Source organism: Chlorocebus sabaeus, chromosome 9 (assembly GCF_047675955.1).
Source record: "Chlorocebus sabaeus isolate Y175 chromosome 9, mChlSab1.0.hap1, whole genome shotgun sequence".
Taxonomy (NCBI): Eukaryota; Metazoa; Chordata; class Mammalia; order Primates; family Cercopithecidae; genus Chlorocebus; species Chlorocebus sabaeus.
Window position 1 is genome coordinate 50,814,013 of NC_132912.1, and position 18,391 is coordinate 50,832,403.

Sequence of the window (18,391 nt, forward strand, 5' to 3'; positions counted from 1 at the left end):
TATTCCTACTTTACTCATAAAACCCCTTTGGGTCTGGTAGACTTTTGGTGAGAAGAGTATAACATCTTTTTCACATTGTTCAGTATTGGTTCGTTCTGTTGGTCTGATTTTTCTTGGGTCCATTTTGGCAATGAACTTTTTAGCTATCATATCTGTCAAAATGTTCAGATTTTGTGGCATGTATATTGTTTAACACTTTCATATTCTCTACATCTGTAATTGTGTTCCTTTAACATTTCTGATGCTGTACATCTCAGGCTGTTCTTTTGACTTACTTTTCAGAGGTTGGTTTGGTTTAGTCTTTCCAAAGGGTTATTATTTGCTTCATCAATTCTACCAGTTTTTTTTAGTACCCACTAATTTTTATCTTACTAATTCTCTCATTTTCCTTTTTTAGCAGGCTAAGTTGACTGCTCATTTTGATTTCATCTTTTCTTAATAGAGTGTTTGTAAAGAATGAATATTCTTTGTATAGTCTAACGTGCTGCTGATCACAGTTAAAAGGAGCTCTGATGGTGATACTCAAATCCTTTGCATCCTCTTTTTAAATGTTTTATTTTCTTTGATCTGACTCTCTCTCAGGCTGTGGTCCGCTCTCTGGGTAGGCTGTGGGTGTGTCAGTTTGACAGCTCTAAGGGCTCTGCTTTTGTGTTTATTGCTGTGCGTTTTGGTAGGTAAAGGTTCATGGCTTTTTTTTCTTCTTGTGGGATCCCCATTAAAATATAAAATATTCCTTTCTATTTACTCCTTTTTGTTTCATATTTATATTGCTAATCCTGCCCTTTTTTGGTTTGCATTTCTTTGGTATATCTTTGATAATTCCCATATTACACCTTTCAGTACCAGTCTGATTTGGGTCTCTTTTAAACAGAAGGCTAGGTTTTTGCCTTACCCAGTAGAATGTCTCACTGTTAATAACCCACTGTCATGTGGTGGGTTACCAGGTTTAGTCTGCAACCTGATATCTTGTTTTCTGTTTTCTGTTGTCCTGATTTTTGCTATTTTCTATTATTTTTCCTTGTAATGGTTTGAGAGCTCTACATTCTATTTATTTTCTAGTATTTATGTAGAAGTAGCAACTGTTACTCAGTAATCAGCTTAAAGTTTTGACAAATGTATTTTAACATATTTTTCTGACATGGTTAAGAATTAAACTCTATCAATTTCCTGTGTCCCATTCTACCGTTGGACAGGGTGGAATTTTTAGTCCGCTTTTATTTTCCCTTAATCTCGCTGCAGCTTTCATGAAACTAAATAGGAATTACAGTAACACTTAAAAATATATACCTTTTAATATTTTAGATCATTTCTTAACAGTTTCATTCATATTTAAGTGTTTAATATTTAGGCTTTATTGTTATGCTTTAATGATTTATTTTAAGAAATGGTATGTATATCACATATAATCTTCTTTTTAAATTTTTTCTTTTATATTTTAGTAGGAGGTAGTGTAGCCTAATATCAGTAGTACTAGCTTTGGATTTGGCTACCTTTCTCCATTTGAATTCTGACTCCACCACTTAGCAGCTGCATGACCTGGTACATTAGTTACCATCTCCAACCCCAGTTCCCTCATCTGTAAAATGGAGTTAGTGATGGCCCCTCTGTCCTTCCTTGGGGAGCTGCTGTGAGCATGGGCTGTGGTGAGGATACGAGGCGGGAGCATTGCTGTCTTTCTTCAGGTCATGGCGTCTGTGCATGCCTTCCTCTTTGTCCACGACTGCGCCACTCCACTGTCTGGGTACAGTGCACAGTAGCTAGCCAATCTGTTGGTGACTGATCTTCCAAGTCCTTCCTATCTGAAGCTGGAATTTGTTTATTTTCTTCATCAAGCATGACTGCTAGTTTGGATTGATGTAGAATCTATGGTTACCACTTTTCTTTCTTAGAATTATGTAAAGATTTTCCTCTTTGCCTTCGGACATTTTTAGTGCTACAGAAAAGATGTCTGATGCAGGCAGTCCTTTTCATCTGAAGGGAATATTTTCTTTTTCTGTTTCATTCTGACTAGAATGTATGACACTTTCTTCTTATTTTTAAAAGTATTTTTCTCTTTTGAGTCAGGATCTCACGCCGTCGCCCAGCCTGGAATGCAGTAGTGAGATCATAGCTCACTGTAGCCTCAAACTCCTGAGCTCAAGGGATCTTCTTGCCTGAGCCTGCTGAGTAGCTGGCACTGCAGCTGTATACCACCATGCACTGCTTATACCACCATGCACTGCTAATTTTTTTATTTTTTGTAGAGACAGGTCTTGCTTTGTTGTTCAGGCTAGTCTTGAACTCCTGGCCTGAAGAGATCCTCCTCCCTCAGCTTCCCAAAGTGCTGAGATTATAGGCATAAGCCACTTTGCCTGGCTGTTTTTATTTATTTTTGGAATTCAGACATCTAGTAAGCTACGTCTACAGATATGTCTTTTTTTTAGTGTCTCTGCCTGACACTCTGGGAGATGTTTTGTTCTGTAGATTCAAATCTCGGCTCCATTTATGGAGATTGTTTTCTATCATTTTCTTTTTTTTTTTTTTTTTTTTGAGACAGACTCTGACTGTCACCCAGGCTGGAGTACAGTGGTGCCATCACCGCTCAGTGCAGCCTTGACCTACTGGGCTCAAGGGATCCTCCCACCTCAGCCTCCTGAGTAGATGGGACTACAGGTGCTTGGCACCATATCCAGCTAACTTTTAAAATTTTTTAGTAGAGATAGGCTTTCACCATGTTGCCTAGGCTGGTCTCGAACTCCTGGGCTCAAGCAATCCACCCACCTCAGCCTCCCAAAGTGCTGGGATTACAGGTATAAGCCACTGTACTGGCTTTTTTTCTATCTTTTTAAAATCATTGCTTTTATATCCTTTCCACTCAGTCCTGGAATTCCTGTTATACATTGTTAGAGATCCTAGATTTGTCTGCCGTGTGTCTTTGGATTTTCTCTTATTTTCTTGCTTTTGTTTTAAATTAATATATTTTCCATTCACATTGTTGTTTTAACAAGGATGGACACAAAGGATGTTTTGAAAAAATAAAAATAAAAATTTAATATATGTATATATTTATATAAATATGTATTATAACTTTGTCATCTTTTTGAGAGTCTCCTTCCCCCAATAATGACTGTTTACTACTTGCCAGGTTAACAAATACACTTCCAGTGCTGATAATGTCTATGATTGTGCATGTTATGTTTGTATTTATGCATTTTTATAAAGTGCTTTAGATTGTGTCATGATTGAAAGGGTGTCACTTCTTATTTAAAACTGGCTTTACCATTTTATTATGGTCTTAGGAGAAACTAATTCGAGATGTTGCTCATTGTCATGGAATTTTGATCACATCTTACTCCTACATTCGACTGATGCAGGATGACATTAGCAGGTATGACTGGCATTATGTGATCTTGGACGAAGGACACAAAATTCGAAATCCAAATGCTGCTGTCACCCTTGCTTGCAAACAGGTATGACCTCTTATAACAAGGGAGATTTCCAGGTGGAGAAGAATATTTAATTCAGAATAAACGATCTGCTTTTAGTAACACATTTATTGAATCTTTTCTTGTGCCAACTGCACAAGGAATTTAAAATGTGCATTTTCGTTAGTGCAAAGAACTCCTTATTTTTGCCCTTGATCATGTCTTTAATTCTGATTGTTCACGTTATTTAGTGTCTCTTGTAGGGGCCAGTTGTTAGAATGTAACCAAACCCAACTCTATAGTATTCAGCTTCAACAATAAGAAAAAATTCTTTGTAATTTTTTCATCTAAATGTAATTAAGGATTTGTAATTGCATAAAATGTGTATGTTTTAGAGAGTACCAAAATGATGCAAGAATAATGAGTAAATGTGTAAATAATATTGTAGAGAAGCGTTTTGGGGTAGGAATGGTGATTGCTAAAAGGTAAATTTAATAAAAAGGTGTTTCCTTTCCTCAAATAGTTTCGCACCCCTCATCGGATCATCCTGTCTGGCTCACCAATGCAAAATAACCTCCGAGAGCTGTGGTCACTCTTTGACTTCATCTTCCCGGGAAAGTTAGGCACATTGCCTGTGTTTATGGAGCAGTTCTCTGTCCCCATCACCATGGGGGGATATTCAAATGCTTCCCCAGTACAGGTAATATATTAGGATGATAATACTTTTGGCAGTTTAGTATTTAAAATGCTCCTATTAAATACTATAATTTGTAGCCAAGTGATTCAGAATGTGAGAAAGATGGCCAGGCTTATAAACTGGTATCTGATAAAAAAAATCACAAAATTATTTTTGCTTGATCGTATTTTTTTACTTAAAACATCATGAAAAATATTCACAGAGAGGAAAGCCCTAGAATAAAATATCTCTTCGTTTAATGGAAATTAAACAGTTTTGGCATTGTTCCTGGGATGTTTTAGTCAGACAACAAATTTTAAAAAGATGTCACATGTGGTCAGAAGAGCAGTTAGAAATTATGAAACAAGGACAAATCATTTGGAACAGCATGTAATTTAGTTCTGCAAATTGGGGTAATGCATCTTATAAAGTGGTGGAGAAACTTAGAAACACCAGGAGGATCGGACTGTTCAGGGATGATTTAATGAGACATGGCCCTTAACCTGATTCTGGGAATGTGGGCCATGGAGAGTGAGGGCATCCTTGATTAGGGCAACAGTGTGAATGCAGCCACCATATGTGGCTGGGGGCAGTGAAGAGACCCACTTGACTGGATCGGAGATGCTTGTGGGGGCATAGCTAGAAAGCTGTGGATGCCAGAACTGAAGGGCCTTGAAAGGGAAGCAGTGGCACTCGGGGAGGACTGGGTTACTGAAAGTGTCTGAGCAGGACTCTGGAAGATGCTGGTTCTCAGGGGTTCGTCGTGCTATGGGGTAGTCACAGGAGGGAGGCTGGCACTGAGTGACCTGCAGGAACCACTGGGGTGAGGGCCATGAGGACCTGTACCTGATCTTGGGTGGTGGTCTGAGAAAGATGGTGGGGCAGGAGACTCAGGTGGCATTTTTAGGCAGCACAAACAAGGTTTGGAGGCTGATAGGATCGAGGAGATGGAGTAGGGGCTAAGCTTGCTGTGAATAACTGACTGACTCCTGAGGTTTCAGGCCCGGGCACCTGATGGAATGGGGTGGTCACAAGCAGAAATGCCAGGAGGTAAAGTTAGCCACAGGGCAGTTTGTGGCTTGTAGGGCAGGCTACAGCCTGGATGGGAGGCAGGGTTTCTCAGCAGCCCTTCTTGGGTTGGCCTGTGCCTACCAGGTCATGGCTGAGCCAGGGATGAGACTTTCCACCAAAAGAGAAGCTCTTGTATTTTGGAATATTTAATTAGAAAAAGGATTTTAGACCTTTAAGATTAAAAGATTGTCAGAAACAATTTTAACATCTTTTACATTTTGAGATTGAATTGTTTTCAGCTAACTTTTGTAAGGACTCTCTTCTTTCTCTCAATCTCCTGTTATACCATTCTATTTTTTTTAAAAAAAATTCATTTTGAAATAATTTCAAACTTAACAAAAAGTTGTAAGAATTTTAAAAGAACAAACAAACAAGAAAACCCTCTTAACACTTCACCCAGATTCACTGATTGTTAGCATTTTGCAAACATTTTGCCACATTGGCTTTACTATTCCTCCCCTCCCTCTCCCGCACCTCTTTCCATGTAGATTCACAGCTGAAGTTACTGTTTTCTAACCATCTGAGGGCAGGTTGCAGATCTGATGCCCGTTTCTCCAAATCCTTCAGTGTGTATTTCCAAGAACAAGGATAGCCTCTTACATAGCCAGTGTAAGCAACAAAATCAGAAGGAAGTTTAACATTGATAGGAGTCTGTTATCTAGTCTATAATCACTCATATTTTGTCAGTTGTTCCAGTAGTTTCTGTGTCTCTAGTCTCCTTTAATCTGGGACCGTTTGTTTTGCCCTTCATTATCTTGACATTTTTAAAGACTATAGGCCTGTTAGTTTGTAGAATGTACCTCAGTTTGGGTTTGCCTTACATTTTTTCATGATTGGATTCAGGTTATACATTTTGACCAGGAATATCACAGAAATGATGTGTCTTCCTCAGTGCGTGGTATCTGGAGGAACATGCTGTCTGTCTGTCCCACTATGGGTGATGTTAACTCTGATTACTTTAAGTTGGTGTTGGCCAGATCTAAACTCTGTGAAGTTACCACTTCTCCTTTGACATTAATAAGTCATTTATAGAAAAATGATTTGAGAACATGTCATTATGATCTATTTTTTCCTTGAACTTCTTGTTTCAGGAATCTGTGTACTTATCTTTCTCCCCTTCCTAGCGGGTGAGATCTTTGAAAGCAGAGCATTGGTTGTATTTGCTCCTTTTTGTTTAAGACCATGTTGCCGTGCATTTTGAATTCTAAGAAGATAGTCTGTGTGCCGATATTTATTCTGTCATGCTGGTGCTAAAATGATGGCAGGAGCTGGAAACCAGAACCTTCCCATGAAGGTATTTCCAGTCCGGTAAGGGTGGGCACAGGGGAAAATGGTAAATAAACCTGGTCCCAGTACAGGACAGTGACAACTGTGATCAGGGGAGATGCCCAGTGTCAGAGCTTATGGAGCTCAGAAAGGCTTCCTGGAGAAGGGATGACTAAGCTGGGGCCTGAAAGGTGAGGAAGGTGAGGGGGAGCATGTCAGCAGCCCAAATACAGACTGCTGCTGGGGTTGGTGTGCTCAGCTGGGGCAGGGCATGTGAGAACTGAGAAGAGCCTGCAGAGATGCCTAGTTGACCCTCTTCATTCCACATACAAGGTTTTTGATTCTCAGCGTTCTGGTGACTCGCCTAAGGCCACTGTGCTCAGGAAGAGGCAGAACTCTTCCTTGTCAGAGTAGGAAGTAGCGTGGGCATGCTCAGCAAGGTGTCCATTTTCCACAGCACTGGGATATGAGCATTGGTAGAGAAATCTAGCTGGATCCCACCTTGTATTATTATGAACAGAGAAACAGACTGGGAGCCAGTTGGGAGTGAAACAGATCATCATCTCCATGGGGTGGCATGCAGGAAAGAGCAGGAGCCACAGCCCAGCTGCTCCCCAGCCTAGCCCTGGTGTAGTTAACCAGCACCTCCAACCATCATGCTCATTCTTCTGCGGAAGGGGGTGTGGGCGGAGGGAGGATGTGGGGGCAGTTTTCTTTACAGACTCTACATTCATGCTTCCTTGGTGGGACTGTGTTTTTAAATTCTGAAATTTCATCATCTCTGCATCAGAAATAGTAATAGGTATCTTATCATCATCTTCAAGGTGATTTTTATCAATGTCTGAATGATATATTTAAGGGGTTATATATAAATAAAAGTCATTGATTAGTTGAGCTTCTTTTTTATGTATTATTCCAAGTAAAGCCTATTTTAATATTTATGCACATGCGTTCACACAACAGATACACACACATACATATATGTGCATGAGTGAGGTATTTTTAGCGTTCTTTAAAAATATTTTTTAACAAGTTAATTTTTTAACTTTTTTTGTGTGTGGTCAAGCTCTTTTTTATTATCATTCATTTTACAACTGACTTTCTTAAATTGAAACTTTGGTTGGAATTTTTTCCATGAAATAGTAATTTACTAAGTTGTTAAGCCTATTTAGATTTTTTTTTGAAGTAGCAATAATTTATTGACTGCTTTGCCTGTAAGTGAATTGCAGAGGGAGTGGTTTTCTGGGCTGTGGGGCTTTGTTTTTTGCGTATATTTAGTACTCATCTCATGTGGCCGTGCTCCATTACAGAACCATATGCTGCATTTTAGGGCAGAGTGACCTTTCATTTCTAGGATCAGAGGGCTCTTGTTGAACTTACTCTTGTAAGTCTCCAGTGGGCCCTAATCTCTGCTTATTGGCTGGCTGCTCCATCACTGCAGCTTTTCCCTAGAGTTAGCTTTTGATCTTCAGCTTTACAGAGTGCCTTTGTAGCTTTTGGAGAATACAAGATCATAAACAGAGATTTGTACAAAAGCAGTTTTTCCCCTAGGGGTAGTGGTCAAGAACCCAATAAGTCTCTACTTTAGGGTTTAACTGTACAGTAATAATTAAAAGAAAGTGTACAAGAGAAATAAGGCACAAAATTATCAGTTTTGTTGTACATTGTGGTTAATGAGATAATTTTTTTAACTGATAATATTATGAAAGCTACCACCCCTTGGAGTATATGGAACTTATGCTAGCTTTTTCAAACCATTTTGCAATCATTTCCCACTGACTTTGTACAGCTGTTGGTCATTCTTTTATTTTTTTAAGGAATGGAATCTATTGAGAGGTAAGAACAAATACATTCCTTAAACATGTATGGTAGTGTTCTCTTCTCTGCTCTTTTTAAAGGTCAAAACTGCTTACAAGTGTGCATGTGTATTACGAGATACCATAAATCCATATTTACTACGGAGAATGAAGTCAGATGTCAAAATGAGCCTTTCTTTGCCAGACAAAAATGAACAGGTCTGTAAATCCAGGTGTTAACAAAGCATTCCTAAAGCATAAGTGTGCCTTTCTCTTCACTCTGATTCTCCTCTATGGGTGAGTTTGGTGAGGTGTGATCCTGGAACTGTGGTCAGGCTAGGCCTGCTGTGGCGTCTGCCCTCAGTGGATTCTTTTCTAGTCCACAGGCTTTGACCTCCCTCTTATTGACACATGGGTTCCTACAATTGCTCTTTTAAACATCTCCATTCTCCTTAAGCCCCTAATTCATTCATGCTACAAATTATATTAGGTGCCAACCATGTGCCTGTCATGATCCTAGGCTCTGAGATATAGCAGTGAACAAAGCAAGTTTTGTTCTTGTGGGAACCCACATTTATTCTTGAGGGAGAGTGTCACAGAAACTCTAGAAGATGTCAGGTAGCAGCAGTAAGTGTGGAGACAAATGAAGCAGGGTTGAAGGATAAGCTGGGAATGCTGAGGGCAAGGATTTGGGGAAGTGGGCCATTTATAAGGGATGGTCAGAGAAGACTTTTGATGAACTGACACTTGAGCAGAGGCCTAAAGAAGGCGAAGGAGCAAGTCATATAGGTTTTGAAGGCAGAGCATTGCAGATGGTGGGCTGTGGCAGTGCTTTGGGGCCTCCATGGACAGCAGGGAGGCCAGTGTGGTCAGGGCTGAGAGCAAGGAGGAGGGTAGAAGAGGAGGAGCTAGCTGGGAAGACTGGGGAGGCTGGCGCAGACAGGTGCATGAGCAGAAGTGAAGGCCTGTGGGTCGGAAGGTGAGTAGGGTGACCTGGTAAGGACCCAGTGTGTTTGGCCACTAGGAAGTCATGAGTGATGCCTCAGTGATATCAACAGAGGTGCATGTGAGGCTTGCTCTGTGTGTAGGCTTCAGGAGTGAGTGGAGGTGAGGAAGTGGAGGTGGGGATTGTACCTTATTTTCTCAGGGAAGCCCCCATCTTCCATTTGGAGGCTAACAGGTGAGGCACACTATACTGAGGAGAATGAGTGGGTCTTCAGATGCAGTGCAGAGGTTGAAGCGTTGCCTTCCATCCCGTTCAGGCACCTCTTTCTCTGGGAATAAAGGAAGATGAGGTGGATGCAGAAGTAGAGACATGTTAGGGAGTGAAAACCAGGGAATCATGCCTGATCCTGGTAGGTTCAGGTTTGATTTTCATTTTGTTTTTATTTGTCTGATTGTTTTTTGTTTTTTTTTTTTTTCATAGAACGCAATATTTAATTAAATGAACCAATTACAGAGTTAGGTATTTGGCAGACATTTTCTCTCTAATTCAACAAGTATGTCATTTTAAGGAAAGTAACTGACAGTATTTGTTACCACTGATAACATTTAAGCTTTCAAGCAAAAATTAGAACTTTGGAAAATTTGTACTTGCCTTTCTGAGCTTGACAGTGTCCCGATGCTTAAATACTTTTCTCATGAAACTGGCAATGATATTAACACATGTGGTTTTTTTGATACTGCATATCAATCAATGCATACCAATGAAATGTTTCAACATTTGGAAAATCTGCATAACAAATTGAACCAGTATTTTCCAAATGACCAATGCATGATGCTACAAAATTAACCCTGGATAAAAGAGCCATTTAAGATGGAAGATTTTAATGTAACAGTATATGATTTTAATGGTAGATTAATTCAATTTTTAATGACGAGATCCCTGCCTTATAAAAAATAAATAAAGACTATATTTTTGAAAACAAAAGAATATAATGAGAAGAGTGACATTATTTTACATTTTTGCAAAGCTCTTTAATGTTTGATTTGAAGCAGAAATGTAATTGGAAAAGGCAGAAGTATTAAAATAACCTTTTCAGAAAACAGTAGCTATTCTTTGATATTATACTAAAACTCAACACATCATAGTTTGTTTATTGTTTATAACAAATCAATGTTATAATTATATCAATAAAATTTTGTCTGATTGTTTTTAAGTAGAAGTTGAAACAGAGGTGTGGGTGGCTTAGGTGGTGAGGAGCATGGGCACAGTTGCTCTGGGCTTATGGAAGGCTCTGGGTGGGCATGCGTAGAGGACCCCCTGGAGCAGGGCAGGCCATGGCAGGAAGCTGCCGGGTAGGAGCTTTTCTCCAGCAGCACCGGCACTGACCATAGGCCTACAGAAGACTGATGGTTGAGTTGACCTGTATTTGGAAGTTTACAGGGAAGATGCAGGGAGTTGAAAGCAGTCCAGGTAGGTGACAGAGGGGTAGCTAAATGAGCATCCATGGGAATGTAACTGGTGGTGGTGGACTTCACGAAGGAGGGAGGGTTGAGAGGTGAAGGGTCACAGAGCACGATGGCATGGAGTGGTTGGTGCAGTGGGCTGGGAGGGTAGGGATTGCCTTCCAAGGTGAGTCTGGTAACTCATGGGCCTGCACTTAGAGCTCCAGGAAAGGGAGAGCTGCAGGTGAGGTTGTGGTCTCTGGTCAGGTCTGCGAGTAGAGCATGGCATGGGTCATGGGAGGTGGGATGGTTTGAGCACTTGGAGGCTAACATGGAGGATGGTCTGTGCACCTGGGCCCTGAACTTGCTCGTGAGCAGGAAGCCAGTCTTGGGGACTGTGGGGTGGGCCCTGGAGGTAGATGAGTGACAGAGATGGAGGGACTGGTGAGGAGGGTATGGTAAGAAGTATTATCACCCTTTGTTGTTTTCATATTAATTACAGGGATATCATTAAAATCGCATGCATTGTGCTCTTTTGATTGGGAAGTTTTGTTGATATTTTAATTATTTCTGTTAATTTTTTTTTGAAATTATAGTTTCCTTGTTTTTCCCCTCCGTAGGTCTTATTTTGCCGTCTTACAGATGAGCAGCATAAAGTCTACCAAAATTTCGTTGATTCCAAAGAAGTTTACAGGATTCTCAATGGAGAGATGCAGGTCAGCTAAAAAATAGAAGCTGGAGAAATGAATTGTGGACCAAGGGAAGCGAGGGAGGAAAAGAAACTAGGATCTATAGTATGCCAGGCTTTTCACATACTGTCATCTCACTTCACTTGCATGCAGTCCTGCATGGTAGATGTGCAGTCAGCCTATGGCCTGGAGCCGTAAGGTGCAGAGGAGTTAGGTAACTGGTGGAAGGTGGAAGGTTGCAGAGCTGTGCACTGTGGATCTGAACCCAGACGCAAATGCAGCTGCGAGCTGTGCAGTTACTGTTACTTCTGAGGGTCTTACTTGGTAGGTGGGCAAGTGTCAGGTACATAACTGGGTTTTCTCAGATATTATGACCAAAATTATATATCTTGTGGAGAGGATCGTGAGGATTCATAACTTTTATCAGCTTCCTAAAGGAGCCCTATTCCCCAATAAATGTTTATGAACCATTGCCATATTAGGAACCAGATATAAATCCAGTTCAAATGTCCCTGGCTCTAATACTCATTGTCCCCGGGGTAGGACAGTAGTTTATTTATGGTGATTCTGTTCCTTTCAATACTGAGAAAGCTCTCTTTCTACTAGTGTCCAGAATTCAGAAGTTCCTAGCTAGTGTTTTCTCCAAAAGACTCTATTAATGTGAGTGTGATTAGGTCATTTCATTTCTTTTAACCATCTCTCACAATTTCTTATTTCATTTCTTATTGGTAGCTACAGGAGGTTTTTTCAGTCATTCACATCTGTTCGTCTCCATGAATCTCCCCTTAACTTCTTCAGGTCTCTCCAAGTTAGAAGGTCTAGATCACACTATCCAGAAGAGAGAATGCAAACTACACTTGGAATTGTAAATTTTCTAGTAGTCACATTAAAAAGGAAAAAGAGAAACAGGTGCAATTAATTTTGATCATATATTTTATTTGACCTAATGTATCTAAAATACATTTTAATATATAATCAATAATTAAAAATGATTAGCAAGATATTTTACTCCTGTTTTTGTCTTCGAAATTGGGTGTGTATTTTACAAATGCAGCACATCACAATTTGAACTAGCCACCCTTCATGTACTCGGGAGCCACGTGTGACTAGTGACTACTGCATTGGACAGTGCAGATTGAAAGGAAGAAAAATGAGTCATGGATGACTCTAGGGAGGTTTGCCAGTGTTCCTGACTTATTCAGATCATTTATTGTTAATCTGTTTAACTGCTGTTTACTAGTGATAGCTACCCTACCCTTTGATTATTGGCTTAATGGTGATTTCTCCTTTTTTGCTCAAGCTTTTATACCAGTGAGTTTGATTTGAGTCATCCTCTCAAGGCTGGAAGAGCCCCATTATTGAAGTTTTGTTAATGTCCTTTTGTGGGGATGGGCCAGGGGCACTCACCCCTCATCTTCTGTGCCCTTCTGCATGGACCATACTTCATACTTTTCCGATTGGTGCATTTTTCATGCAGTTTTTTTTTTTTTTTTTTTTTTTTTTCCGGATATAATAATAGTCTAAAGGCAAATGGATCCTCAACCTCTGACTCATATTAAACTGCAGAACTTTTAGTGAGGTACTTAGGAGTGTAATATTTAAATGCATTTGATAAGTCACATGACTGATGTCTTCAAGTTTAGGTTGATAGGACATTTCTGATCTATATTTAAAAGGCAAGTTCCTTTTTTATATTAAGTTTATAATGCTGTGAACAGCATGCCTTTTTTCTAGTGAGGGAAAATGAATTGTCAGCAATTGTATATGACCCCTGTAGACGTGTTCAGTCCAGTAGAATTTTTTTGTTTCCAAGAACTTGTTCTATCAGGGAAACAAGATGAGTGAAAGTTAATTTCTCCCAGCTCCTGATAATGCTGTGATTAGAGAAGAAACTAAGAAACTGGTGGAGACCTGTTTTTTAGTCTGTGTTATAGGTTGAATAGCCTCCTTGCCTAGGGAATCTTACTTTACATGGGGTCATCTGAGTGTACATACGGTCTTTTTTAATCATAGATTTTCTCCGGACTCATAGCCCTAAGAAAAATTTGCAACCACCCTGATCTCTTTTCTGGAGGTCCCAAGAATCTCAAAGGTCTTCCTGATGATGAACTAGAAGAAGATCAGTTTGGGTACTGGAAACGTTCTGGGAAAATGATTGTTGTTGAATCTTTGTTGAAAATATGGCACAAGCAGGGTCAGCGAGTATTGCTGTTTTCTCAGTCAAGGCAGGTGAGTGCACAGACTTCAGACAGGAAACAGGCTGGTTCTTTATGACAGCCATCAACTCACAAAATGGGATTCAGTCTAGAGTAATGATTCTGAAGCAAGTCTACCACTGATGCTGAGGTGGCAGTCTGCCGATTTCTTTGGGAGTTTAGATCTTTCTCTAGAGTTGGTATCTAAAAGTTGACTTTTTAAAAAAGCTCACCATGTGATTTTGGTCTGCAAGTGAGTTTAGGCCTGAGCTTTGGCTGTTTACAAAAGTAAGAATTAACCATATGGATATACCAAAACTACTATTTTAACAGTTCTGTTTATCTGTCCTAAAGCAAGAAACTCCTTTTAACATAGGCCTGTTGGGGAAAGGTGTGACCATTTACGCAAATAGAGAAGCACTCACTGGGAATGTGTATTTGCTTTGCAAATTCCTATCCTCCACCTCCAAACAGATGCTGGACATACTTGAAGTATTCCTTAGAGCCCAAAAGTATACCTATCTCAAGATGGATGGTACCACTACAATAGCTTCAAGACAGCCACTGATTACAAGATACAATGAGGTAACATGTGAATGTAACAGGAAAGTTGAGCGGTGCTGCTGTACGTGGAGGGAAAGGACTAAGCGTATCCACACCCTTACCCACCGAAGCAGCGTTGACATCTGGGCTTGGGAGGGGGCCTAAGGGAAGACTTGTTGCTTTTAACTCTGTGCACTTCTAGATATTTGGGGGTGGGGGTGGGCATGTGTGTGTTCAAACAAAGAATGTGTTTTCCACAGAATGTATTTTCCTCCTAAAAACCCAATTTTTAAATATTTCTATTAAATATTAAAATTAAAAGGTGTGAAATGAGATTTTGATTCACCAGAGGTCTCTAGGACATTACCATTCCTTGTATTGAGAACAGCCCAGTAGTTCCGTGTGTACAGTATGTGGAGGCAGAGGCTGAGAGCTATAACTGGTCTTAAGTGTGTGTGCTCAGTGTTGTGTGTCTTACCTCTAGGACACATCCATATTTGTGTTTCTTCTGACCACGCGGGTGGGCGGTTTAGGTGTCAACCTGACAGGGGCAAACAGAGTTGTCATCTATGACCCCGACTGGAACCCAAGCACAGACACACAGGTTTGTTTTTTATTTTTTTAAGAAAAGAATATATTAGTAGAAATATAGTTTCATGGTTAGTGCTTGTGACTGTCCTTTGATGTTCTGGTTGACTTCAGAGTACATTTCACATTTTGGTTGTCTACTGTTCTTCAACGTGGAAGAAGACACCCTTCAGAGCCACGTGGACAGGAACCATCCTCAACAGTTTATCCATAGCATTCTTTCCTAGAGTTGGGGCAAAAAGAACACAGGCATAGTTACAAACATTTTTTTCAAGTACAGATGTCTTGTCAACTGGCTCTTCATCTTCCTGAGTAGGCCTTAGGTGTACTTGATGTCGTGAGTCAAAATTCTGACTCTGGGAGTGAAAGGTTGTGACCGGCTAGCTTTGTTTCTTATAGTCAGTGCTTGTCATTGGGAAGGATTCTTGTTGAGAGGTCTCTCTCTGCCACAGGCCCGGGAGCGAGCATGGAGAATAGGCCAGAAGAAGCAGGTGACTGTGTACAGGCTCCTCACTGCGGGTACCATTGAAGAAAAGATCTACCACCGGTCAGTGCACACGACGGCCACTCTTGGTTGTGCGTTCCCAGAGTCTTGAGCAGGGAATTTTTCCAAAGTGTTGTTTTTAAAAGTCTTAACATCTTAGAATAATAGTTGCTATAAGTTAAGGTTTTGGTTTTTGTTTTGTATTTTTTCTTTCCCTTTAAAATATGCTTAGATGGCTTACTGTGAGTTGTCAGAAAATGTCTTTGAACCTGATAATTTTTGTACCTTATTCTACCTCAAGAATCACGTATGTGTAAACTTCGTATTGTTATTTGAAAGGAATATTTCTGCCTACTATGGTGTGTTGCCTTCAGAAAAATTTTAAAAAATGACAAGGTTAAATGTTACCATATTGGTATTTACACATACTATGCAGGTGGGATCAGTGTGGGTGTTCTGGCGGTCTTTGACTCTGATGCCCCTTACAAAGAAGTTGACAGGATGCCTGTTTCTTCCTCTTTCTGTAATGACTAGGGGATTTTAGACAGTGGTAACTTCAACAGTAGAATCAAGACATTGCCAGCTTCTCCCACTCCCCCACCACAGACTCTCCTTGAGCCATAGCCCAGCTTTTATAGGAAGTTCTATGCCCTTCATCACATGCTGGGAACATTACATCTTCCTCAAGGGACTGTTGTGTGAGGGTGGAGGACGAGTTGGATCCTGTGAGAATAGAGCTTCCTCTTACAGATTTATGCTTTAGCCAGGAGAATAAATGACAGGGAGGGACAGTGTGGCTGGTGGAGGTGCCTGTTCCAGAGTGGCAGTGGCATGGGGCTTCAGCAGAGTGTGGACCTGCAGGTGGGAGCAGGGAGAGAGAGGTCAGAGTGGAGATGTTGCAAAGCCTAGGTAGGAGAGTTTGCTGAGCCCTATGATAGAAAGGTTCTAGGCAGGGCAGGACCCTTGGTATTCAAGTCAGGGAGGCTAAGAGAGGCTATGAGTCACATGATGGCATGTGAAAAGGTGTTTCTTGAAATGGATTAGATCTTAGAGGTTGAAAAAGCTCATTTGGTGTAAATAATAAGGTATTATTTCTAATTTAAATTCTGCAAGATGTGGGAGATTAACTGATGTATTATCTATTTTCTGAATTGTAATTTTCCAAGGCTGAAAATTTGGGGGATTATTTAGCCATTCATGCAGCAGCTATTATCGTATCTCTCTTATATTGCTTTATAACTTGAATTTTTAGGTAGAGCTACACATTGTTTTATACCAGCTTATCTTTTATTTTTTTAGACAAATCTTCAAGCAGTTTTTGACAAATAGAGTGCTAAAAGACCCAAAACAAAGGCGTTTTTTCAAATCCAATGATCTGTATGAGCTATTTACTCTGACCAGCCCTGATGCATCCCAGAGCACTGAAACAAGTGCGATTTTTGCAGGTATTACATAAAATCATTTAATTTAAAGTAATCAATTGCACAAGATGATACAATATAGTATTAGCGGTGTTTTTCCTCTACAGGAACTGGATCAGATGTTCAGACACCCAAATGCCATCTAAAAAGAAAGATTCAACCAGCCTTTGGAGCAGACCATGATGTTCCAAAACGCAAAAAGTTCCCTGCTTCTAACATATCAATAAATGATGCCACATCATCTGAAGAGAAATCTGAGGCTAAAGGAGCTGAAGTAAATGTAGTACCTTCTAATCAAAGTGATCCTTTGAAAGATGACCCTCACATGAGTAGTAATATAGCTAGCAATGATAGGCTTGGAGAAGAGACAAATGCAGTATCTGGACCGGAAGAGTCGTCAGTGATTAGTGGAAATGGGGAATGTTCAAATTCTTCAGGAACAGGCAAAACTTCTAGGCCATCTGGTGATGAAAGCATTGATGAAAAGTTGGATCTTTCTTACAAAAGAAAAAGACCCAGCCAGGCTCAAACAGAATCTTTTTGGGAGAATAAACAAATGGAAAATAATTTTTATAAGCACAAGTCAAAAACAAAACATCATAGTGTGGCAGAAGAAGAGACCCTAGAGAAACATCTGAGACCAAAGCAAAAGCCTAAGAACCCTAAGCATTGCAGAGACGCCAAGTTTGAAGGAACTCGAATTCCACACCTGGTGAAGAAAAGGCGTTACCAGAAGCAAGATAGTGAAAACAAGAGTGAGGCCAAGGAACAGAGCAATGATGATTATGTTTTGGAAAAGCTTTTCAAAAAATCAGGTAATCCATTTGATACATTTGCCACAGGGATGCTAGGACCAGAAAATGAGTAGGCTGTTTCTAGCAGTAGCAGTCTTTAACTGATGGTGCATAGAGGGCTCTCAGCCAGAAGCGTTTTTCTTCAAAAATTTAGATTTGAAATATATTGACATTTAAAAAATTGTAATTACGCCTCTTTTCTGAAGACCTAGAAGAATTTGAAACTTTGGAAAACAGTAGTACTTATGGCCACTTATGGGAAGTGTGCAATTCTTAAATAGATGTGTAGAACATTAGTAGGCAGTTACTTTACATGCTATGTGCTACATTAATCTGATTTTCCAACCATAGGAGATTAAAGTAACATTATAAGGGAAAGAGACAGGCTTGTGGCTAGAGACAGACATTCTAGAAGTACGAAAGCTGATAACTTATGTCAAGGGAGAAAAGTTAGGAGATGTAGACTCAACAATTGCTCAAGACCATGGAGTATAGATAGCCCTGCTTAGTGATCCCGTAGCAGTCACTGTGTTCACAATGTCATGACCTTGAGTTACCAAAGATTGCTGCTTATGGCACTCAGTTTAAGAAGGCAGGTTTATGTGTAGCATTTCAGAAAGACTTTTATTTAACATGGTTAATTTTTTTGTTAATTTCATATTTTGAAGTAATTTCAAACTTAAAGAAATCAGTTTGAATAATACGAAGAACTCTCCTATATCCTTTACCTAAGTTACTAACATTTTTCAGCTTTTGCTTTATCATTCACACACGCACCCATCTATGCATACATTGTTTTTTTTGGCAGGCATACCACAGAGGTGATACTGTATCTTACTCAGTGCATCTGTCAGGAGACACATGGTGGTTTGACCTAGTACAAGTTAATTTTCAAGATTAAGGTGGAGTCTGCCAGGTTTCTCAATGCTAACGTTAATATTTTTCCCTTTGTAATTAATTTGTACTTTCAAGGAATATGCTTTGAGACTGTGTAAATATCTTGTTTCTCATCAAACTTTTATCCACTAGTTTTAATATCCATTGATGATTCTTTCCTCAGTCAGTTATTACTACAG

The 18,391-nt window shown here is 39.9% G+C and overlaps 1 protein-coding gene across 7 annotated transcripts in view; it reads left to right on the forward strand.

The window, feature by feature from the left end:
* The window catches only part of LOC103215829 (DNA excision repair protein ERCC-6), an 84,129-nt gene that overhangs the window by 52,327 nt on the left and 13,411 nt on the right, over positions 1-18,391 (forward strand). For all 7 annotated transcript variants that reach the window (XM_007962576.3, XM_007962577.3, XM_038008905.2 and 4 more), the window contains 10 exons: positions 3,279-3,449; positions 3,928-4,104; positions 8,316-8,432; positions 11,222-11,317; positions 13,304-13,519; positions 13,960-14,070; positions 14,513-14,632; positions 15,069-15,163; positions 16,400-16,545; positions 16,629-17,336. In XM_007962576.3, the coding sequence (XP_007960767.3) occupies positions 3,279-3,449; positions 3,928-4,104; positions 8,316-8,432; positions 11,222-11,317; positions 13,304-13,519; positions 13,960-14,070; positions 14,513-14,632; positions 15,069-15,163; positions 16,400-16,545; positions 16,629-17,336 (1,957 nt within the window). The remainder of the gene's footprint in view (positions 1-3,278; positions 3,450-3,927; positions 4,105-8,315; positions 8,433-11,221; positions 11,318-13,303; positions 13,520-13,959; positions 14,071-14,512; positions 14,633-15,068; positions 15,164-16,399; positions 16,546-16,628; positions 17,337-18,391) is intronic.